General features: G+C 39.1%; 1 protein-coding gene across 2 annotated transcripts in view; it reads left to right on the top strand.

The window, feature by feature from the left end:
* The window catches only part of NFATC3 (nuclear factor of activated T cells 3), a 57755-nt gene that overhangs the window by 11028 nt on the left and 21344 nt on the right, over positions 1-25383 (top strand). For both annotated transcript variants that reach the window (XM_026039809.1, XM_026039808.1), the window contains exons 2-6: positions 2373-3504; positions 12068-12230; positions 21681-21880; positions 23061-23233; positions 23821-23961. In XM_026039809.1, the coding sequence (XP_025895594.1) occupies positions 2373-3504; positions 12068-12230; positions 21681-21880; positions 23061-23233; positions 23821-23961 (1809 nt within the window). The remainder of the gene's footprint in view (positions 1-2372; positions 3505-12067; positions 12231-21680; positions 21881-23060; positions 23234-23820; positions 23962-25383) is intronic.

Genomic DNA, 25383 nt, shown 5'->3' with positions numbered 1-25383 from the left:
AGCGGGGCCAGGCTCCTCAGGCCCTGTTTGCCCTGGAGAGGGGTCAGAGGAGCCTGAGCTGCAGAGTGGCCCTGCTCCTGGCTTCTCCTCCTCCTCCTCCTCCCTACATCCTCGCTGCATTTTGTGATCATCTCATCTCATCTYTCCACCTCGGCTCCCCACAACTGAAACTTTGAGTGAACTGAGTGACACTGAGCTGACAAACCGCCTTAAGTATCTAAAGATTCCTTGGTTGTTGCTGCAAGAAAATAAGACTCTGCTATGGTGTGAGTTTGAACCCGAGGAATGTGCTGCTGCTGTTCCTAGAGCCRTTCATGACGGTAAATGGGTTTTATACAGGACTTAGGAAACCAAAGTCAGAAAACTATAACATTTTTCTTACTACTTTGAAATTTCCTTACTACTTTTTGCCAGTCGTCCTTGTCTTAGAATTACCTTTTTTCTTTCTTGACCTACAGACCTAATACTAGTAATAGATTAGGAAGCAAAAATATCTGAGATCTTACTTACAAGTTTACCAGTAGATATGGAAAATATGTAAATAGCTACTGTCTGCAAAAAGGAAAAGATTGCTTTTCCAACTAATGTCTTCTTTAAAAAAAAAAAAAAGGTGTTTGGAAATAGAAAGATGACTTTTTAYTGTGCTAGATGTAAGGTACGAGAATACTTTTTTCACACTGTTTAATATAGTGAGCTTGTGTTAATTATTTGTTCAATACACGGAACAGCCCTTCCTGGGTAACCTGATCCTATTAGTGTATGCATATTTAGAAAGCAGTCTGTGACAATGTCCTGTGCTCTTAATGMATGTAATACTAGTTAAGGATGTAATTATGTAATACAGATAAATGCATATAGTGCATGAAACTGTAATACTCACAAAACTGCCTAGTTTTAGTCTTAAATGTTTTACATCTCGTTTAATGAATGACATATTCTGCCTATTCAACTTCAGCAATTATTTTAAGGGTCTGGAGAACATAACAGTTCCTTGATAGCAGTGTACTTTTTATTTGAAAATGCTTTTCTATTGTCTCTGAGATTTAAGAATAGTGGGTTTAAGTTAATTTTGAGGTAATTGCATATATAAAAGTCAGTTTGCTCAACATTTTTTTGTCATGGAAAGGCTTAAAACATATTGTTTCTTATTTGAGTATGTTACCTGATTGTGTGAGAGAATAGATTTATTCTAAAAGTCATCCTTGTTTCAAACAGCAAGGCAACAATTAGGAGACAATATATAAATATGTACTAGAGAAAATATATCTATATACACGCATACATACATGTATGTGTGTGTAGGAGAGGATGGACTAGGGAACCATCTCAAGTTTCTGCCAAACTTACCCTTTAGGTTGCTAAAGAAAAGGATCTCTTCTACCAGGGAAAAGAAAGGAAAGTGGAAGCATAGGAGTTACAAAATAAGGGAAAAGCCGTATTTTTGAATCTTGTCTCAGAGACCAAAGTCCCTTACTGGCAGTTAATACTGAGAAGCAAGGCAAGAAAATTTGCTTCAGTTCTACAAGATGGAGCTGCTGGCTTTGTACTCTCTCTTGATTGCTTGTTTTTCTTTGGAATACTTGCTCTATTTTGCGTAAGTTTGAGAGATTTGAGAATGTTTTGTTTTGCCTTTTCTTATGCTGGATAAACAACTTGCACTCAAATGTGGTGAGACTAGCCTTGAAAAATGCTGTTCTGTGGGCTGGATGCTTGGGAGTTTTATAAGCAACCAAAAAGCACTTTTTTGGTATGAGATTCTTCATAATGTCTTAAATAATGTTTCTTGTTAGGCCTGTTATGAGTGAATGTTTAATTGTTTGTAATCTTCGTTGAAGGCTAGGCCACTGTAAGATGCTTTTTAATTTTAAAGGATGTAAATACTATTCCTATGATATTCTAGTGCTGAAATGTATTGACTAATGGGATTGCAGAAGGTATCGTATTTGTTCATGTGTCTATCAAGCAGATTACTTTTTTATGAATTAGGCTTAATTTATGAACTGTCTAGAATGGACCGTAGTTACAAAAGGTGTGCTTTGAATTAAGTGGTTCAGTTAGATCCTTTCAAGATCTTAAGCACATTTTCTATGTATGCTGTGTGTTAAAYCATTAAAGATGTGTGTAAACTGCTGAAGATGGTCAAAAATAAGATTTATAGCAGAAACCTAGGCTGCAATCTTGGGCAGCTGTAAATATGTCAATTAAAGAAAAAAAGATGAGTTTTATGGTGCTTTGCTGGTTCAAAGAGCGATATAGAAAGTCTGGAATGTAKCAAATGGGACACACACGAGGTTTTGTTTGGGGGCCTTTTTGGCATTGCACTCTGGTTCCTTGTTCCACCTTTGCTTACTTTGATTTTATTCCTCTTCCAGATCTCGAGTCAGATGACTGTGCATCCATATACATCTTCAATGTAGACCAGCCATCCTCATCTGTAAATCAGCCAATTTGTATTCCTCGCCACGGACTGCAGTCTCACTCCTCTCCTCTGTCACCTTCTACCAGACTTCAGAGTCATAAGAACTATGAGGGGACTGGTGAGGTACCGGATTCCAAATATAGTCCACTAGGTGGACCCAAACCCTTCGAGTGCCCTAGTATTCAGATTACATCTATTTCACCTAACTGTCATCAAGGGATTGAAGCCAATGAAGATGAATTGCACACAAATGGCACTGAAAATGAGTATATGGAAAGGCCATCGCGGGACCATCTCTATCTTCCTCTTGAGCCATCATATAGGGAATCATCCCTTAGCCCAAGCCCTGCCAGCAGCATTTCCTCCAGAAGCTGGTTTTCAGATGCTTCCTCCTGTGAATCCATTTCCCATGTTTATGATGATGTAGACTCAGAGCTCAATGAAGCGGCTGCACGGTTCACCCTTGGCTCTCCTTTGGCATCTCCTGGTGGCTCTCCGAGAGGTCCCGGCGATGAATCTTGGCAACAACCGTATGGATTTGGGCATGCCTTGTCCCCTAGACAATCTCCCTGTCATTCTCCTAGAACTAGTATCACAGATGAAAATTGGCTGAGCCCCAGACCTACATCAAGGCCATCCTCGAGACCCACGTCCCCCTGCGGGAAACGCCGACACTCCAGTGCTGAGATCTGCTACGCGGGTTCTCTCTCTCCTCACCATTCTCCAACTCCCTCCCCTGGCCATTCCCCCCGAGGAAGCATAACAGAAGACACCTGGCTAAACGCTTCTATTCACAATGTACAAGGTCTTAATTCTGGCCTTWCACCATTTCAGTGCTGTACAGAGACTGACATCCCTCTGAAAACAAGGAAGACCTCAGAGGATCAAACGGCCACTTTATCTGGAAAAATTGATCTGTGCCCTGAGGAGCAGGGAAACTTATCGTCGTCCCTTGAAACTGCAGTAGATGATTGCTCTGGATCTCAACACAGCTTGAAAAAAGATTTGCCYGGAGACCAATTTCTTTCTGTTCCGTCGCACTTTACTTGGAACAAACCAAAGCCTGGCCATACCCCTATATTTCGGTAAGTGGTTAAAAAAAATCTATAAAGTGTTCAGATTAGGATTTCCCTCTCTCCCGTTCTTTGYATCTTACAGAGATGTATTAACGTGTTTATATTTCAGTGATGCATTCAGAAAAGTTATTGTAATCTAAGTAAATGATATAATCGGAGAAAAGCAAGTTGATATAGCAAATGCCCATCTGTTTMTTCTTTTTAAACTGCCGCAGCCACAGTGTAATGCAGGCGATTGACTCTATTAATAAATTTTGTCAATATGAATGCACAAAGCTGAACTGAGTCAAATGTGTGCRGCTTTTATGCATGTGTTCATTTTAGGCTGTTGCATCTAATCTAAGCAGTAGAAGATTTAATACAGCTAAACAATTTTGACTTACATGATTTTATAAAACTGAGAAATATAAAATGGTGGATTTTCTTTCTCTTTTTTTTATTTATGTGCATCTTTGGCCTGATTACGGTTTCTAATTCTAGAGAGAAAGTAAGTTTGCATTTTATACTGAAATCTATATAGAACCAAGTCATTTGTGGGCTGTGGTTCCAAAAGTATTTCTGCCGTTATGGTAACTGAGGCAAAATATAAAAAGGGAATATTCCTGTCAAATAAAGGACACCTTTGTGTCCTTAAAGTGTCCTTAAAGTTTTTAAAGGACACCTTTGTGACACCTTTTCTGCTCTGAGAGGGCAGAACTTTTTAGCAAAGTTCAGAATTTACTAATAACCCAGATTTTCTGAAGCAGAGTTCTTCCCAGGCGCCTCCCACAAAAGCACAGCTTTTTCTCAGAAAAAGCCAGCATCCACTTTTCAACCTGCTAGCATATTAGCAGTAATTTCCCTTTCTAGTGGCTTTTTCCAAATTTAGATATCAGTCTTGCATCATTTTAACATCTTGATGCRTCATTTCCTGATGGCTTGTCTGATAAACAAGCCTGTTGAGGAGATTTTTTCAGAACACCTTTTCCATTTCTGTTGAGCACATGAGAGTTCTCGAGGGGATTGAGTCTTGTAGAATTTAGAACAGTGGAGCAAGAATAGATATATTTTTGCTCCACTTTTAAAGACTGCTGTAGCTGATGCTTTCTATATGCAGTTTATTTAGCTGGTGAGCTAATGGCAAGGAATCATCTTTGTCTATGGAGGAGTATGCTTACAAACCAAGCTGAATGAAACCCTAACCAGGACTTTCAGGACACAGGGAAGCATTCCTAGAACCAATGGAAGTAAAGTGAATCACAATTTGAAGAGCTTACTGAAGGGATACTTCTCATGGGTGCTGCCAAATGGGCTTCAGTGTTCATCTAACACTGAATTTTTGTTTCCCTTTTTGATATTTATCTTGATTAGGTCAGTGCTGCCCAGAGGGCTCTCTTTTGTTAATACCAAATCTACTCTGTTAATTTTAAAACAGCATTTTCTAGAACTTCTTTAAAAGTGCTTTTTAAATAAAAATAGGCTATTTGTCTCTATATTTAATCAACACTCCTTTGGTCATTTTGTCTGTTTTACATGATTATAAATAACAAATTTTAATTTCTCCTCAAAAAGGTACTAGTTCYAGGTAGCAGTTGTGTTCTCTAATTGCAAAAGTGAAAAGAAAACAGAGGGCAATAAGGACTGTAACTATTTGCAAGTGAACTGAATTATTAAGCAACATAAATTTGCTGACAAATTGTCATCTAAGATAGAAATACCTAATTTGCCAGTCTGTTGTATATGAAAAACGTATGTGGATTATCTGCCCTGAGTCACATTCCTGCTTCCTAGTAAGGTAAGTGCAGTTGAGTGGTTAGGGATGGAACTATTGCAACAATTCCTGTAAAACAGGCGTTGAGGAAATAGATAGTTCCTCCCTACACCTAGGAATAGTGAAGCTCTGAGTAGTGTATTAGCCACAGGCTCTCTGCCAGTGCTGTCATTTACCAAATCTTTGCAGGTAAGCATTTCTTCAATTGCAAAGTGACTTGATCATCTCACAGAATACTCAGCAATGAATTTATCTTACCAGTTTTACACTTTTATTCTAGCTACTCTTGTCTAAGATACTTTATTTACCCACCTCCAGATGAGGGATAAGTATTGAATTTATTTGTGCCTCATATTTCCCTCCTAAAGTAATGTATCTGACTTCCTCTTTCGTTCATTGCCCCGTTGTTTTGTGAAGGATGCTGATTTGGGGACTGTTTAAGCATCCAGAGCTTGAATTTTACCATCAAAACCTTTTTTTCTCCTTCAGTCTGTATAAAACGATGCTTCTAGGCTATTGCATAGTTTCATTAATTGGATTATTTCATTCTTTCTTTTCCTGAATTTTGTATTTTCTATTTAAAAAGAAATATAGACAATTCAAGTTCACTTTCTTATTTAGATAGCCTGTTTCAGTGCAGGCTATAAATAGTCGAGAAGAATACCAGAAAAAAAAAAAAAAGTATTTCTTCCTAGAGGCTATTGGTATTCAAATAGCTAAATTTGATCCTCATGCTCATGTGGAGGCGCTGTCTGAAAGAGGTCAGTTTGCTGCTGTGAATGCTCTTAATTCGGTCCTTGTCTTTGTGAAATTCCTGCGTGTAGTGGAAATACTCGTTACTGTGGGAATATCCATTAGTGGATGCCCTTTTATTAAATATTTTTCCTTATGCTTCAATCAGCCTCCATGAGTACAAAGCTGCTGTATTAGAAAGATGAATAGTAAAATGACATTTTGAAGAGATATATACACTTGTTTTACACAAATTGATGGCCAGAGTTCTGTAAATCTGATACTGGTGGTTCTTGTCCCTCTGATCATCTGATCGGTCTCCCTCATACAGATTTACAGCTGCAAAATTTCCAGGAAGTGCAAAAGTGTCTTTTTTTAAACTTCAATGAAGAAGGGAAAAAATGAGTATAGGGATGACCCTAAAACTTCTAATGAGGGAAAAAATGTAATAATACTTGTAGTGGAGGCATGTCACTAGAAGTAGAATTCTTCAGAGATCACAGGCTTGGGCAGCGCTGACTGAGGCACCGCTCTGYGGTTGCCTTAAATGGGTGGATGTGATGGGGAAACTGCAAGTGGTGGTTGGTTCTGTTATTGGTGCCTTTGGGCCTTGTTGCTTTTGAATTTATGGCTTGTAATAGGAATGGTTAGTGGGACAATAGGCTGAGAGTTTAGCGTATTAGCCCCGAGAGTCTAAATTATGTGTCAAATAAGCGTTTTGTAGGATAGTGCAGTTGATGAGGGGATCAGGGGGTTGSTGTGTTTTTTGCTTCTTTAACTCTCGGAGCAAATATTTGACAGCAGCAAGTTGTGCTTTTGTGTCCACCAGGTAACAGTGGCAGGATCTATTAAGGGGAAAAAATATTGAAATAAAATTTTATTTCTCTAACTGTTGCTTCTCATGGAATCTTTAGCTGTAAGTTGACTTACAGAGTTACTGTTGAAACTACTATATGAACTAATGTTTGCCTTAAGAACACCATGTTGCAAATTTAACTCTAAAAGGTGTTGAAGTGATAGGATATTGAAGAGTTTTTATGCTGTGGCGATGAAGAGCAAAGAGACTTTGGTGATTGTACTTATAGTTCAGGAATCTCTTCAATGATGATGATAAATAGCAGTGTGAGAGCATCTTCCTTGCTCTTGTCTGGCAGTTGTTCCTGACAGCCAGGACTGCTGATGATATTACTTACCTTGTGAGGAGAGAGTCGAACTAGGTAGGCAAATACTGGAACAGTTAGTTCTTTTTCTTGTCTGAAACCTTATTTTGGAAGCCGAGGGAACAGAATTATGTTCAGTATTTAACATAACTGTTGGACCGTCAGTCTTAATTTTAAGAGCAAATCATTCAGTGTGAGCGCGCTACRGACAAGCTCATTTGCTACCCATCTGTTTTCTGTTAAATAGGAATAACAGCAGTTATGCTGTGTTAGCAAAACTTTCAAGTGAAAATATTTGCAAATCGCTGACTTTGAAGATAAGTACCCACTTAAGTGAGACAAGCAAGAGAACTTTGAACCTCTTAGGGCTTTAATAAACTAGGCTATTGCTGTAATGTTTACGCACCGTTAAAGAATCTAAAGAAGTTCAGATAGTGCTTTAATACAGGASCTCTGTGCTACAGGTAAGATTAAGCTCTCTGCTTTGTTCTGATATGCTAGAATACAGATTTTACTTGGCGGTATGCTTTATCAGTGCTCTGGAAGTATATTTAACTGCAGGTCTCCTAGTGGAACGGTGATATTTTGGATGTACATATTATAAAAAAAAAAAAATCTATTGATAACCCATTGTGGCAGGTGGAATGTCCCCAAAATCATTAACTCCCAAATTGYTCCACCTGAGGAAATGTTCCTGTGTGCAGTGCAGCACAAGCCCAGCAGYGGTTTGACTCTACAAGTGTTCTTGAAAGGGGCTGCAGTTAGGATGCAAGATGTTCAAGGATTTGCTGGGTCTTAACGTTCACTTGTCACRGGGTAATTGTGGTTGTTCATTATTCCCTGCTGAAACTCAGGGTGAGAAAAAGATGTGAAATATCCACCAACATGGTATGGTCAACAAGCCTTTCCTACAGATAGATTTTGATGTATTGGGAGAGAGGTAGGTGGCAAGTGTTATTTCTGCTGCAACTAAGAAAAGACCAACAGGTCATTCTAGACAACCTGTGGATCTTAACTGGCCAAGGAAATAACTTCCACTAGCATTTTGAAATCTTAGTGGAAATTTCCAAAAGGTCTTTATTAGAGCTAGTGCCTACAAGGAGGTAGAAGCGTGTTCGCTCAGGGTGGCTGAAAGGAGTTCTTGTGTCAGCTTCTGTTGCACTCAAAAACTTTCTAAGCGAGGAACCCAGGAGAGCTTTAGACTAAAACAGAACTAATCCTGCAAACACTTCAGTCAAGGTAGCAGCACAGGCAGATTGTGCCAGTGCAAGGCGCAATGTCACACTGTCTGTCCAATGATATGCACAGTCTTAGTGTTCCAAGTGGAAAACCCTAATTTTAGGGTGTTAACTGATCGTTTTTAGTAGCCCTCATTGGCCCTGCTGCAGCAGATGTGGGCAGAGGAAAGAGCAGAGCCTTAGTGTGGTGCAGAGCTGCCATCCAGCACCTTTTCCCGGCCTGCAGGATGTTCCAGGAGCATCTCATTTCTGGGGTCTGGCTCTTCTGCAAGAGGGGCAGAGTCAGGGCCCACCGTGTCCTCTGAGAACTGAAATCCATCTGGGTTCATTAGACTGCCCTTGTGCTGAATRTGAGGTGTCTCCTCGGCAGTGTTGTGCAACCTGAGTCGATTGTGGTTCCCAYGTGATGGTTGCAGGTGAGGATGCTGTGGGTTAAATACATTTGTGAATGCTGAAGGGGTAATTGTAAGTACTGTGCCTTGYGCTGAGGATGCTGCCAAGGGCTTCCTTCCTTCCGAGTTTCTCTGAATAGCAGCTGTTCCCCAAAGCCTTTAATCTTGATGTGATAGGAGCTTTTTGAGRCTTGCATTAATCGGATTATTCAACTCTTGGTATTACTGGAAGAACGTTTGTAGGTTTATAGATGGGTGCTGTCTCGCCAACATGTTGAAACTTGAATTAATGAATCATGTAGGATGACTGTCACTGGTTATTTCTGTTTCCTAATGTAGCATTTGGAGATTTACTAGTTGGCTGTTAAGACCWTTTTTTTTTTTCTCTCTCTCATTTGAAGAGAAACAAAACATGAACRTTCTGTAGAGGAATAAGCCACAAGCTATTGTAACTCGTTTGGTAATGAACTAGGCAGTCTTTTTCTAATAAAACGAGTGCAAGTGGCTAGAAACATATTCCTCCTCCCATCCAAGTTCAGAAATGAGTGATTTTTAACAATCTAAGATCATGTTTCTTTTAATATTATGATCTGAAATGGCTTGAAAAAAACCCTAAGTCAACAGTTGATCTAGATTCTATGTTCTGAATGGAAAATAAAATGTCTTTATCRTTATAATGCAAGCGTCATCTTGCTGTGTGACGTGGAAGAGGCTGAGATCTTTCTACAACACCAGCAAGGGTCTCAAGCAGCTCTTTCTCCTACTCTTGAATGTGTCTGAATAAGTCTTCAGACTTATTTTCCTGCTGCAGCGTCAGGTTTTGGGTGGCTTCACATGGAGAAGTGTTCAGATGTGCACAAACCTGTTACCTTGCCCCAAAACACTCAGGTGATTAGTCTGATTTTCTTGTGTTTTTGTGTTGGTTTCTGTGTGGAGTGAAAAAATAGAAGAGTTTCCAGTTTGTGTTTGGATCTGTTGGTTATTTGTTCATTTAGTGTCGGGGTGCAGGGTGACTTCCATGGGACTCCGAGAAGGTGCCATTCCAAGCTGTTCTCCTWGGTTCTGTTTGAAGAAGCTGGACGGGCAACTGGGGCTCTGATAAATTAATCGCAGTCAAAAATTTTCTTTTCAAAACTGAATGAAACCACAGATGAATGATCCAGGTCAGTGTGCAGCCTCAAAAGATTGAGAAAAACACCAATGAAAGCGTGATGGAGAAGCATCATATATTACTTTTTTTGGAATACTTTGTATTAAATTGATACACTAAATCCATTAAAATGATATCCCCTTAGGAAAACTACACAGAACTGTGTAAATATTTCTATTAATATAAATATTAAAGTCAAATATTTTAAGATTGCACTGCTGTCCAAAAGAAAAGCTGAGGGTGATAGAAATAGCAAGAAAAACATTAAAGGAGAAATGGTCGCAGCTTGGGGCTCCAGCACCRTTTTTTGTTTTCTAAATGGAAGCAGCTGCAAATCTCTAGCCTGCTGCATCTAGAAGGTAAGTTTAATGCAGTGCAGCCTGAAAATCTTCATAATACTTGGAAAACTGCATTTTGAAATCTTTCCAAACTTTGAATATTTTAGGCATTTGCACATGCGTGTGTGCTTGCTCTCATGCTGATATTTTCTATTTGTTTTCAAAGAATAAAAAAAATCTTGCAGTTTGGTTTCTTTCCTGTCTCTGTGTTTGTTCTAGTAGTGTAAATATTATTTTAGGAGATAATGAGAATTGATAGAGCTGTCTGATTGCGCTTATGCCATGTTTTAATGGTTGATTGCAGAAGGACTAAACTTCTCTCAAGTTTGATGGAGAGTGACTGTAATCAACAAATAATTTCCTTTTCTTTAATGATTTTAATATATAATATTCAATAATACTTTTTAGTCCCCAATATCTAGTCCATAGTTCACATGTTATACTAAGTCCTTGTAGGGACTGTATCCAGTCACTGTGCACAAAAACTATTTTGATATATTTGGCAAAACAGGGAAAGAAGTTTTTAGACCTAATTAAGGCCATTTTTTTTGTTTGCTACACTTCTTTCTAAACTCATTTTAGTATTTTTATGTGTGGTGCTGTAGGCTTAGCCCAAGTCCATCCTAAAGGCAAGACTTTCTTTCCTTTTTTATTCAGTTCTAACATTCTCTGCCAGCAGTGCGTGTATTTTACAGCTCTGGGCTGAGTTCTCTAGCAGGTATAACTGATGAGGTTATGGGCTGCTAGTGTTTAGGGGAATTTGCATGGTTTTGGATAGATGGGTGCATTTTGTTTTTCTGTTCCCCCGCCCTTCCTATAAAGAGACCAGGAATGGATTTGAGCATTTGCAGGAGATGGAACAAACCATTGTTTGGCCCCCTCCATAAAGCYGGGCTTGTTTTCCCAGTTGATCCGAGTATGGTGTTCAAAAGCTCTTTACAGGAACGCAAATGTTCTTCTGCTATACCCAGTGCTATAAACATACAGGATAAATGCTTCTTTTTTTTACATTGCATTGACTTGCTCTACTGGGTAATTACTGACTTGAATCTGGCTGTTCATCTTAMCGGAGTTGTAAGTCTGTGAATTTATGCAGGTCAAAGGATAGGTATAAAAAGCTGGTGATAATGCAGGGCTTGTTTCCTTCTGAGGTTCTTCCATATTGCTATTATTAATGCATTTCTTTCTTTCTGTGGAGAGGCATCACAGCTGTGTCAGGGTATAATGTGGGTAAGCTAAGCAAGTGTTGCAGATGTCCTWGACTTTGCTTGTTGCCTGCTACACAGTCTTCACGCTTAATTGGGCTACTTGTCTTTTAAAAATGTGGATCATCATATAGTGTTTAATGATATTTAGCAAAATGTAGTGCTGACTTCAAGACAGTAATGCTGGCTGTTAAAATGTAATGACTTGCAGACCAGGCAGGCTTACTTTAGATTATATGTAAGTTAATATTGTTCCCTTTAACGCAGTTTAAACTTGCTTGCTAGTTGACTTGAAGATAAAAAATAATCTAAGAGTGTATGGAGTAATGCTGGTAATGTGGGACAGGGAGTCATGCCTGTCTTTTAATCAGGTATTAGAAGGAATAATTACAGCACTGAACAACTCCAGAGGAAATGTTCCACTTAAAGATGTTAATATATCAGCCGCATTTTGGAATTTCTCAGCAATTGTGTTAGACTAGTTATTCTTATTTGACAGTGATCTGGTAGGTAAGCTGTGTGATTTGTGTGTAGTTTAGTTATATTCGTTGTACGCTGGGTGAATGGCATTGTTCATGTAACCATAGTGTGCATGTCCTGATTGCAGCACATCTTCTTTGCCACCTCTGGACTGGCCCTTACCAAGCCATTATGGGCAGTGTGAACTGAAAATAGAAGTCCAGCCCAAAACTCATCATAGAGCTCACTATGAAACAGAAGGAAGCAGAGGAGCAGTGAAAGCATCTACTGGAGGACACCCGGTAGTGAAGGTAGGAAGTCTGGTTTTCTTGAAGAGAAGATGTATGTCACTATTTATTCTGCTCGCTGGTGTCTAATGTAGATTGTTACGTTCTGTGGAGCTTGTTTCCTCCATCTGCAAGATTTCTCTTAAATGTATCTTGTTCAATGTAGCAGTTTAGTTTCGCATGTTTAAGAGTCTACTGCTTGCTACAATTACAGAGTATGTAACCATTCATTTTTTTATTTAAGGAATTTGCAGTTGAATAGTGTTAGCCATGTATTCAAAATGAATTTTAGACAGGAGGGAGGGTGGAAGAGAAAATTTGCAGTAATATATTGAAATATACCCACAAATAATCTGATGTAGCTTCCTTGGAACCATCTACCATCTTTCTTTTGGTGTTTAGTATAAGCTGCTAAGCACTATAGATGCCTCAATTGAAAGGGTTTGTTAGCTGTTGTTCATTTGTGTTTTATTTGGTTATTTCTGCAAAACGTGCTGCATAGATGCTGTTAATTTAACCCAARTAGTCATGTTTAACCTTGGTTTTTCCTTCTTCAGCAAGATGCAAAGGTCATTCCTGACAGTTTATTTGTAGCKCTCTCCTTATAAAATAAGGCATCACCTCATTTCTTAAGCTGTGGCCTGGTAATCTGTAAGGGAAAGTAAGACTCATTCTTTGCTCACCCTTTTTGTCATCATTTCTGTTGCATTAACAAAATCAGTTGGCCTTTATTTTGTCTCAGAAGGTTTAGATCAGTTTCAGGACTGGAGAAGTGCAGCAGTGCCTCTCGTCTGACTAAGAGCGGTGGTAGCACTGCTCGCTTTCGCTCCTGGTAACGGCCACTAACACCTGCTCCTGCTGGCTTCTTTTATTTAAAAAAAGGCTTAGGGTTGGTCAACAGCTATTGTGGGTAAGTTTTTCTGTTCACAAGCTGTGCCTGCTCCCATGTGACTGCCAGACATTGAGAAGCAGCCCATAAAGTAGTGGCACTTATGGCTACTTTACGCTGCAGAGCTTTCTAGGACTTCAGAGAATTTTGCACCTTCAAGTGAAATATATTCATTCCACATCCAGGAGGGCAGCCCAGATGCTTTTCTTAACAAATACAATGTCTGCTCCAGTTACCACAATATGCACGTGTCATCTTTGCACAACACTTGCAAATCAAGATGCACCAGCATAAAAGTGAGGATGCCAGAGCTAGGCTGGCAGGCTAGCCATAAGACTTGACAAATAAATTTAGGGTTTCATTTACTTGGAGTGAAATGCTACTAGCTGCAGGTCAGAAGCAACAGATCTGTGTGTGCATTATACTGGTGATTTGAAGAGTTGTGCATTTATATTAGAATTATGAAATATCTTGCTATGACAAAAATGGATCTTTGGGGAAATGGAGCATAGTATTTATGTCTGTTTCCCAGTCCCATGTGTAAACTCACGGATTGTACTCTGCCTCGCTAAATTAAAATGAATAGAAATGCAAATCAATATTCTATTTTGCAATTTGGTCTCTTCCAACTGGATTAGAATTTAATTGTTGTGCTTGATGGGAGAGAGAGGAAGTTGTTATGAAACAAAACATTGATTTGTATTAACTTTTTACTTGCTGCAAGGGGAAATAGTATCCAGGAGGTCAAATTTGGTGAAAAGTAAATACTCATAGCTACTAGCTACTGATACTAATAAAAGTAAATACTAATCATTTAATTTAATCACCAAGGTGCCCTCTTTCCCCGCACTTCCTGAGGCTTCTTGCACAAATCCAGTTGAGGATATGCATTTTTATTTGCACCTATCCTGAGGTTTTATTTTCACTATTTCTAGCTTTATGCTAGTCACTTCCATGGGGGAAATTGTTGCAAGAAAGTACATTTAGCCTTTTCTTGGGTAAAGTAACTGTAGGCAACCAGGGTCAGAGATGGGAGAGGATTTGGGTGCCTGAGCACCTGTGTGCTCTTTCCTGCCCTAAAATGGGTGTTTTTCTTGAACAGTATTTTGTAGAAAGTTAGAATGTTTATAATACATTTCTGAACTCTAAAGCCCTTGTAGTTACCCTGTGCAGGTGATGTGCTCTTTAAAGGTTGTAAGACAGTGCAAATCTATTAGTGCAAATCATTAATCTATTGCTAATGCTGTTCTGTACCTGTTGCTAGGAAACTAAGCTCCTGACAAATTTGGCACGATCTGTTGTGAGTCTGTTTAATCAGCTTATTTCCAAATGTGAGGAAATGAAATGAGTTGATCATTGTGCTTTTTTTTTTTTTTTTTTTTTAAGTCCACAGACTCTAAGGAAGCAAATTCTGTAATGGCATTATCTTGTTTTCAGCTGTTTTAATAGCAAAATGTTTTAAATGGCAGGTATCTGCCTTTTTAATCTCTGCTGGATTTGGGATATATTCCAGCCAATCTGCATAATCTACAATGATTTATTTTACCTTGGTAGAAAAATCTATAAGATACCGACCAGATAGTTGTCATAGGGAATGAAAAACTAACTTTTAGCATGGAGAAAGGTACCATTTTTGGCTTTTTGGCATCCAAACCCTTTTGTTAGCCGAACATGGTCATCTACCACCGTGGGAATCAGTTCTAGAGGTGAACTATGCTAAGGGKAATTTGTTTTAAAATTGGTGGTGTGTCTACAGTGGACACTGTATAGATTCCATCGTGAAGGACATGTCCTGTATGTGTAAGTGGCTTTGGATTTAGGAATTTGCCTGTGGCCTCAGTGTTGTATTGTCATACGAAGGGTCTAAGGATAAAATCATTCACTAGGTCCACATGCAAAGTGCTTGCAGTAGGCAATTCTGGAGTAATAAGAGAAGATTAAGCACACAGGATGAATAAGGACAACTTTTAAGCAGTGTATATGAGGAAAAGTGTACAGTTAAAAATAAAAGCTGTTTTCCTTGCAAGCTTGTGCACTTCTAGTCATTGAAAGGCAAGCAGTGACCTGTGTGGGAGGAATTCTTGGAGGCCTCTGAAAGAGGGATTGAACAGCAGCACTGTTGCAGAGCTTGATGTCATGCCTGAAGATGATGGCAATGGATGAAAAAGGAAACCAATTTTAAGCTTAAAGTAAGCTCATTTTGAGCTACTTAGCAAATTCTGAACAGGAACCATGTCTTCAACCTGAAAAAGTCTGCTTGAGTCCTGGCACAAGAAGCTATAACCGACAAGATAGGATCTGACCAAGGAGTGTCAGAGATGGACCAAGAAAAATAAATTGATGRAATTTTATTAAGTGGGTGTCAGTTTCCTGGCCTGAAATACTGTGACTGTCACTTTTTTTTTCCARGTCATCTCTGTAGCCTATTTGTTTAACTACTTAACAGGCATAAAACACCAGGGTTCTCCCTGTACCTCTTTGAATGCAGCAGCCACTATGTCTGTTCTGTTTCATGACTCTTTCTGTTCTTCCTCCTTCTACTTTTAGTTTTTATTTTTTTACTGAACTTGTTCTTCTTTTCACACATGGTCAGAAAGCAGGCTGGGTTGGCTCTCATTGCCCCCTGTGGTTTGGTGATAGAGATTTACAAATGTTGAAGGCAGTAAGTCGATCTTGGCTCTGTGAGCCAAGGGATGTGCTGTATGGGACAAAATGTTGGCTTTTTAACAAGATTCTAAAAATATATCTTTAAAAAAATGAATATATGCTCTGCTCTGGAATACCAAAAATAGATGGTATAGCTCATATTAAATGTAATCATGTAAAGTATGGAATCTAAAAAATGTGAGGAAAAAATCAAAAATAGCATACTGAGTATGGAATGTCAYTGGTTTGCTTTTTGTATCGTGTCCCCAGATTGCAGAAAAGGCAGATATTCTTGCAGAGTAAAATTACTTAGAAATCTTCTGTAATTTACACACGTTATCTTGGAAGTAATCATTGCAAATTCTCCACAGCATAATTTGTCATCAGGGATTGGGATTTCAGGACTAAAACCTGTTTTGGATGGTGTGGAACAAGCTGCCCATGGATACTGTATATTGATGGTTACATACAACCAACAATACTGTGACGGTCTGAAGTAACAGCATAATAGCCCCAGTTTAGGTACATGTTGATATTTTGGGGTAGAGTAGAATAAGATGGGACTTCAAGCTTAAAGCACTCTTAAAAAATAGGCCTGAAACTAGCATTGACTGTCAAATTTGTCTGCAAGCAGTGAACATTGCTATGAGAGAGGGGGATTTCAAAAATAGAAATCCAGGTTCAGAATTAATCATATGGAATTGTGACCAGTGATACACTGATATTAGCAATTTTGTGTTTGCTTTGGTCCTTTTCAGGATTTATTTGTCTTCAAGATGACCTTTAAAAGGATTTCGCAATTGGGCTTGTGCCATTGTGTCTAATAGTTCATTAGCATTTGTTTTATATGTTTCCCTTTTGTTTTTAGTTCACATTTACAAAGGTCTGTATTATTGTCTCTGAGATACTTTACTCAAGAACTTAATAGCAAAAGAGGGGGGATACCTTTTAATGTAGATTCTCTTTCTTCTCAGTTCGAGAGGAAAAGCTGCATGAGATAATTGAGAGGCAAAAGACAGTGCCACGCTTAAGGCTGAGAAATACATGTTTTTGTTTGATTTAACATCTTTATTTTTAAATTAGAGTTTTTAAGATTTTTTTGTAATATTAAGACCTTTGTGGAATCAGAATAAAGCAGATTCCAGGCCTGGAAGCAGTGGTGGCAGGGGACTGCCCAGKAGCGCTGAGTGGAATTTTCTTCCAGTGACTTCCCCAGTCTCTTGGATTCTCTCATGGGAGGTCACGGGCCAGCACTCGTTGCACCTCAGTAAAGCCCCACGGGATGACTGAGGTCAGTCTGCCTCTCAAACTTCCCTGAATTCTCATTCTTGTTTTAGCTGAAGCTTCGCTTTCCCAACTGCCCCGCTGTAACTTTACGGTAAGTGGCAGCACCAGCGTTAGTCACCGCGTGCCACTTTGCTGCTTTCAGCTTAGGTCCAGCTCCAGACCTCTACATCTTGCCCATCGCTGGCTTTTATCCCCTRGCTGTTGTTAATAGGGGTGCCTGGTGAACTAATCCCTCAGGTTTTTGAAGAGYACCCTTTGCAACATGGTAGGAAAGTAGCTGCAAACCACTCTAAAATATATCAGCAGAAATGTCTGAAGAAAGAATTGGGGTTCTGCAAAACCAGGCACAGGTTCCTCTTGGGCACAAGATTGACAGTTTGTGGGTCACATCTGTGTTGTGTCAGTGGGAAAACATCTCAAAGGTTGATTTGTTTTGTTTTTTCCTTTATCGTGTTACTTTTGTTAGATTTAGTAGGTTGATTTGCAAAAGACCTGTTTAAAAGTGARCGAAAAACTTAACTGATTTTTCTTTTTCCCCCTGTGGGAAATGTAGTTAATGCTACTTCAAAAAAAATGCTACTTTAAAAAAAAAAAAGTAGGAAAACTGCATTTGAAGTGCTTGCAGTGCTCTCTAGTCTGCATGCATTTCTTCCCTTCCTGTGCCTGAACTGAGATTTCCACGTGCCCCCTGGATACTGGTACATTTGGTGAATCTCCAGCCTATTAATTTGGTCTTCTGCTCATTTAACACAGTTTTTATCCTTGGAGCCTCCCTCATCAGCCCAATTTAGGAGGCCGGGATTGCTGTAAGCAGTGACTTAACTGGGGAGAGAGAGGAGGGTTTAAGTGTCAGAAGAATCTTTGTCTTCAATTAGCAGCAAAGGAAATGTGTATCAAAGATAAAAGACAAATGTTAAGTGAAAGTCTGGTTTAAATATGGCAATTTCATAATGATTGCTGGAAAGCTGTCAGGAAAATTGCTTTTCAAATACAATCAAATGCTTTTTGGCACTGTCTAAATTGTTTAAGAAGGACTTTTAATGTATTGTTTGTATTTTCTGAAAAATAGGCTACTTCAAAGTATGTTTACTCTCTGATAAGTATTTCACCTATTTTCTCTGAAAAGTGTTTTCTTGTTGAATATTCATCTGAAGCCATATCTCTTCCAAAATCAYGTCTTGTGAATAAATACCATCTGAGCTTGAAAAGATTTTTGGCATACAGCAACACACACACGAACCTTCTCAGTTGAAAAAAGRAAAAAGAAATAGGAAGTAAAACTTCTAAATATGAATGACTAAAAAAAGCCTTCTGCCAGGCTGGCGGGGTGTTGCAAGGCTTCCTTTATCAGAGATCAGAGTGTGGAAATGATGACTTGTGAGCAAGATAGGGCCCCAATAAAATCTTCATGCAACCTGTGGAAAAACAGTAACTTCTTTTTTTTCCAGGTTAATGTTTCTTATTTAGTGTGACCAACTTCCTTCCCTCAGAAAGAAGAAGGTTTCTCATTGCTGCCACCAACACCCCAGTTAATAGCCGCTCTCTGCAGTAGTCCAATTAATCCATGGAGTCTCTAGTGTTAAACTTTTTTCTTAAGGTTTTTCCATACGTTCCCTGGGAATGCCGTTTCTGTAATATGTTACCTTCTTGTTGATACAAGGCTCTCTGCTCTTAACTTGCAGCCTTTGTAGTTGCTTGGTAGGAGTTGTAAGCGGAGGACGGCCGCGCACGGGTTAGTGTCGTAGTAACGCGGGGCCCGCCTGGCGCGCGGCTCCCCTGGCTTATCCTGTAGTGACCTTCAGGCTTCAGCCTTCCAGCTTCAGTTTAACTTACGCACGCACTGACCTTTGCTATGGAAACGGTATAGAAACACCAAAACAACTTGGCGGAGTTTCCTCTGCAGAGCAGTGGGTGGTGTGTCAGGATTCTGTTACAGAGGAGGGTTTCTGGAGGTCAGGAGTGACGGGGCGCAGCAGCGCTCGCYGCTCTTGGGAAAGTGGGATCTCTTTAAAGAAAAACGCCGTTTGAAAAATGCAGAGTGCGGCTCTGAGATGCTGGTTGTGCTACTGGAATCATGCTGCAAGGTCTGTGTGGAAATAGACCTGCGCTCAAGCAGTAACTTAAGATTCTGTTCTGAGTGGATGAAGCCACGTGCAGGGTGGTTCTGCTGTGCTGATTAATTGTTGAGACTGTTGGTTGTGGCTTCAAAGCAGCAAAGGCCTTTAGAAAGCTGGTGGTGGTAGTGGAGTCCCAGACCTCTTGGTTTACAGCGGCTCTTGGGGCAGGAAGGCACGTGCGTGACCCTGGTCCTTGCGTGCAGCTCCTCCTGACAGAGCCRCTGCCGTTCCTGGCCCGCGGGGGGGACGGCGCGAGGTGCCCACCCTGCCGCGCACGGGTTGCCCTGCTGCTATCYGGAACCACGCTGCAAGCCTAAAAATAAGAGAGAAAACATATTTTTAGTCCATAATAAAAGGAAACTTATGCTTTACATGCAAAACAGCTCTCAGCCGTAATTATAGCTCTACAGCTGATATCTTCGTAATCTAAATGTTAGACCACGGCCACCAATAATCTAGAAATGCAATTAAAACCCAGCTATGCTTTGAGGAGATGCCACCTCTCTCCTCAGTTATGCTCTGACTTTTCTAGAAGAAGAGGGAGTGTAGAGGGTTACTCTGTAATCAAGAACAGCAGAAGCAAGATAGCGGTGTAGGAACACTCGGAGCAAGCCAAGTGCTGAGCGCGGTCACGGACCCCAACAGGCAGCGCAGCCTGCGCTGCTGACGGGGCAATGCTGAGATATGTAGAGATAACACTACTGATTGCTTACCTTTCAGTCCGCTGCTGGAAGGAACTTCAGGAACATGGTGCTTGTGGGACCTCGAGGAGCTTCCTACTCTAAGAAGGTGGAAGAATGGGAAAATTATTTTGGAGTAAATTTCAATGCTGTAATTGCAACAGAAATAATACATTAGATCCAGCATGGTTTTGTCTCAGCTGTTCTAGATAAGTACGTTGCTGCCCAATAGTAGTTACATCTGCAGGAGATGCAGCTCCTTTGGAGGTTTTCTATGGAATTTTTTTTCAGTTGAGCATGTGTAGAATACTGAGGCACGAAGGGAGAAATTTTATTTATTTTTGGCAGAACTTCAATTTTGGCGGTCTTGAGTGATCTTGCTGTTCTGCTTCTCAATCACTTTTAACAGCAGTGAAAGAAGCTGTGCCTCAAGTTAAGGGCAAGGAAATGTGACCAGGCTCGTGTAGCTGGATAGGTGAATTCATGAGGATTGCATCTTTGGGGGGAAAAAAGGTAGTTGCAGAGTATGGTGGAGAGGGTAGGGAGCTCTTTAAAGCTCTAGGTTTCAGGCAGAATCTGAGCTGTTCTCTTTGACTGAGAAAGATCTACAAAAATTATGAGACTGCTAGGTGCTGTTGGAGCCATAGCTTATAAATGGGAAAGAGAACTGCTTTTGGTATACATAAAACTTGTTTCCCTCAAGATCTAGGGGTGCTCGTGATCCCTGTTTTTGGGCTGCTTCGGAGTTGTTGTACAGCTGCCTGGTGACTTTGACTGCTCAGGTTATTCTTGTAACCTCGTTAAACTTGATGTGGCTTTTGTTTATTTATTTCCTTAAGTGTTAGTTCTGTAAAGAGCTTAATTTGCTGTGTGACCAAATAGCTCTTGAAAGTAATAATGAAGTCAAGATTTAAAAAAAAAAAAAAAAAAAAAAACTGTCGGGAATGACTTTCTGGCCCTTGCTACGGTTGTAATATGTCAATGCTGAAGCAGGTGATGTGTAGACTTGCTTTCAAAGATGATTTTTCTTGTGATGTGCATCAGTCTTATCAGGAGGGGGAGTTAATACTTCATGTTAAATAGGCATTCAATATAGCAGAGGTTAAGGGAAATGTGTGCGTTAGTGTTGGTTAGATTTCTTTCCTTAAATTCTCTGGATAATTATCTTACTGTTGAATGTTAGTTCAAGTATAGCAACAAGTTCTTGGGTTTTGTTTTTTGGGGAGATTTTTAGACAAACTGAGCAGAGGGAATTGGGTAGTCACATACTTGAGTAAAGGAAAGGCTTGTGCATTAATGTTACAGTTATCAGTGTGGGTTTTTTTCCCCTCCTTCAAATGTTTTCTTTGCCAGAAATAAACTGTAGTTGATTTTCTAGATACAGTTTAATTTTTTCTTGTCTTAACAAAATATTTTTGCATTTATGAGCCCCCTCAAGTCCAACAAGCTCACGTAGGCATGCTATAATAGACAAGTTAACCTTGGAAGTTAGGTGGTACTTGCTAAAATAGGTAACTGCTATGAATCAAAGCAAATAAAAATGCAGCCAAAGCACAGCATAGCCTTAAATTCTGTGGATAGAATGATTCTTTTGTGTATGAAAAACTCAAAAGGAATAAAGATGCTTTGACATTCATTTGTTATGATAAATGTTGCTGATGATCTGTCTTGGAGGACAGCTATCTGCTTGTCCTCCTTCAACTTTGGAGGAAATACAAGGGATTGGAGAAGTTTGATGTAGTCTAATACGATTCTTTCACTCTTCAGTGCTTACAATTGTGTATTTAGGTTATGGCTCATKTAAGTGCAGTAAAAATCAGCTAATATTTTATTGTGATATCTACTTTTTCATCAGCTCCTAGGCTACAATGAAAAGCCAGTAAACCTACAGATGTTCATCGGCACAGCAGACGATCGCTACCTACGGCCTCACGCGTTCTACCAGGTGCACCGAATCACTGGAAAAACAGTCGCTACAGCTAGTCAAGAGATCATCATTGCCAGCACGAAAGTCTTGGAAATTCCACTTCTTCCTGAAAACAACATGTCAGCCAGGTACATTGCAACATAAGGCTTGAATGAGCTGTTTAGTTCCCCTATATGTGTCAATATCAATATCAATAAAATGATAATTTTATGACTTCAGCTTTTCCCCCAGTGTAACTCGTGGTTGTGTTAGACCCTTCTCTTTAAATGTGCTGGTGTTCCAGAGTCAGTCCTGGGCAGCCAGCAGCAAAGGAGAACTTGACAGGGAGACATTGCTTAGGGGGGATGGACGAGGCCTTTGGGAATTAAACCTTTCTCTGCTGCAGTTGTGGAGCTGCATGTGGGTTATTACTGGCTTGTTGAGGGTAGGAGTTTGTTCATTTTTACAATGACATATAGCTTGTATGTATAGTTATGTAGTGTTTTAATTGCTTGTTGCTTAACTCTTTATTGAATGTGGTTGTTTTCATTTCTTGTATCCTGCCTTTTTCGCTTTGATTTTCCTTTCCTTTTTTCTTTGTTTTATTTTTAGCAGTTGTGTTATTCTGACATTTAGCTTTTGCCAGATAGAATATACTAAAAAATAATATGATGTACCCTACTGAAACAATGAAACTACTTAGCGTTCTGCCCAGGGTGAGCCATGCAAAGCATAACAACGAAGCTGACTGAGCTTTCATATTTCCTACTGCATCTTCTGATGAAACCAGTTCARACTTCCCCAAAGTTACACACTTGGTGCTAGTTCTCCTGAATGTGTGCACTGAGAGTGATAGGCACCTCAGAGGCTGGTCCATGTTCATTCATTCAAGTGTTTGTGGCTCCTACAAGTAATCTGTGACCCTGTGGCTCTGGCATTCCAGAATCATGGGGAGGATTTGACAGTTGTCACTTTTTCATTCTGTAGCCCATCTTAAGGAGAATATAGATCTCCTGTTTCTTGTACTTTGTTTACTCCGTTAACTAACKTAGTCCAAATGTTTAGCAGCAGGTAGTTTAGTGCAGGAATACATAACCTTTCCAAGGTTCAAAAAAGAAGCAACTAGATGGTTCCGAGACACTATTTCAGCAGAAAACTTGCCATTTTTGAGACTGACATCTGGCTTCAGACATTGAAAATAGCAATATATGGGAGACAATGGACCGTTCTTCCTTAGTTAACATAGGCAAAGTTTATAGAATATCTTCTGTCAATAACATTTTTTTCTCCCATCTCTTTTCTTAATCTGTCCTTCCTTTCCACCTGCAGTATCGATTGTGCAGGAATTCTGAAGCTCCGCAATTCTGACATCGAGCTCCGTAAAGGAGAGACAGATATTGGGAGGAAGAACACCAGGGTGCGGCTTGTGTTTCGCGTCCACATCCCGCAACCTAGTGGAAAAGTCTTGTCTCTTCAGACTGCTTCCATACCTGTTGAATGCTGTAAGATTGCTTCAGCTATATGTATTTATACTCGTAATGTTTTATTGTTTTTTCCCCTGTGTCTCTATAAAGYAGTTTTGTAAGTAAAAAACTAAATTACCAAAAAAATGAAGTTGGTGCTTGCCGAGTGATAACCTGTAAGTTGGGAGGAGTTGTGTAATTCTCTAGACTGCAAAGCTATTAYTAATAAACCTAACATGTAACTCTTCTGTATTTTTCTGTAGATAAGGAGAGGTAGCTGATAGATCYTAGTGAAAATAAATTTATTTGCAAGATTTAGTAAATATTGGCAGTAAAGAATCAAAACACGATCTTAAACAGTTTCCCCTTGARCTTGTTTTGTCTCTGTAATAATGCAGTGACTTTTAAATGAAGATATTTTTCCTCTCYTTGGGTTTCATTCTGCCTTGGAATTCTTTTCCAAAATTTAACTCCAAAAATAATTGGTATACAAGTATGGTTTATATCTGCAAACAGATAACTTTTTTAGTTTTACTTAGGATTCTTCTGGTTAAAATCATAAGAGAAATGCCACTATGGGTTTAAATCATGAATAATTATTTTTCCTTACAATTTTTTCCTTAAAGCTCAGCGATCTGCTCAAGAACTTCCTCAGATTGAGAAGTACAGTATCAACAGTTGCTCGGTAAATGGAGGCCATGAAATGGTGGTGACAGGATCCAATTTTCTTCCAGAATCCAAAATTATCTTCTTTGAAAAAGGGCAAGGTAAATACTTTACTCTTTTCCTTAAAAATAAAACAAAAATAAAACTACATGAGTTTGACGATGTTTAAAAAATGARAATATCGTGATTAGTGGTCTGAAAATTCAGTGTGAGCACAGATCTGTGTCCTGGTTGATGGTTATTAATGAATGTCGTACTTCTAAATTAGGAAGGCAGCCACAGACTAACCAGTTTATGGCAAACTTGAAATTGTAAATATTAAAAAATGTTACTGACAGGTCATATCATCTAACTGCTCCTTGCTACAAAAAAAAAAGGCAAGTTAGCATGTGAACTGATGACAAGGTTGCAAAAGAACCGACTTACTCCTAAGCTAATGAAATAAATCCTATGTAAACATACTTTGAGCCATTCATGTACTCAAGTGCTAAGAAATGAGAGATGTTGTAGCCAGTTGACCAGCTTCATTCAGTATTTTGAATGTCATTCAGTCATAGAAGAGAACTGCAGCAGGTTCGCCCTTCTAAATCAAAGTTTAGTAAATGTGTGTGTGTGTGTGTGTGTGTGTGTGTGTATTGCAGTCATGCCTTTCACTTAAGGTATACAGCAAACATTTTGTTTCTTTCTTGCATTCACATTTTCAGAAAAATCTGACAGCTTCCTACTGATCTCCTGAGGAGAAAAATGTTAGATTTTGGATGGTTAGTGGATGGAATTTTCAGCTTAATGTCTAGGAAGTAGAAGTGTGCGAGCAGTTTCAGACTTYGGCTGAATATTTCTAAAGCATCTTTCTTTAAATATAAGTGCAGCCAGAAGGGTTTGGTTTTCTTAGATTTCGGGGTTTTTCCCTAACTTCTGTTTTTGCTCTGTTCTGTCGTGTCCCACCCTGGAGAATTTAATAGCCAAAAATATTTTTGACTTTTCATTTATCATACCTGGATGCAATCAAGTGTTTTGCACATATTTTTGTCATGGTTTTGTAATAAATTTACATATGTACACATCCCTTCATGTATTATTTAAAGATATTAATTAGTTCAGAATTACTTCCTAGTCCTGTAGCTCTTTAGGATAAGTATCTTGATTAATAGTTAACATTTATTTCTACTTTAAGTGTTTTTCRTGAAATTCAACTTGAGAATTTTGATTTACCTAGCATTATTTACTATTTCAACAGATACTGACTACATCTCTTGAATAAAAATCTTAATTTGAACAATAACATCTTTAAGTAACAGGGAGTCAAACCTATATATGCAAACTATAGCAACTATGATAATAGTTAGGAACCTTTGCAACACTTTCCAAAATGTTCCTGGTTTTGAATAACCTTTTTTTTTTTTTAAATGAAGCAAAACAGATTTTAAAGGGTTTAACAAAAAGCTTCCTAGATGAGACAAGCCCCAGATAGGATATGTTAAAAACAAACAAAATCTGGAGAGGGTTATGTGAGAAATTAATCT

Source organism: Nothoprocta perdicaria, unplaced genomic scaffold, assembly GCF_003342845.1.
Source record: "Nothoprocta perdicaria isolate Ctin4 unplaced genomic scaffold, notPer1 scaffold_242, whole genome shotgun sequence".
In the NCBI taxonomy this organism is placed as follows: Eukaryota; Metazoa; Chordata; class Aves; order Tinamiformes; family Tinamidae; genus Nothoprocta; species Nothoprocta perdicaria.
This window is presented reverse-complemented; position numbering and strand designations above follow the sequence as displayed.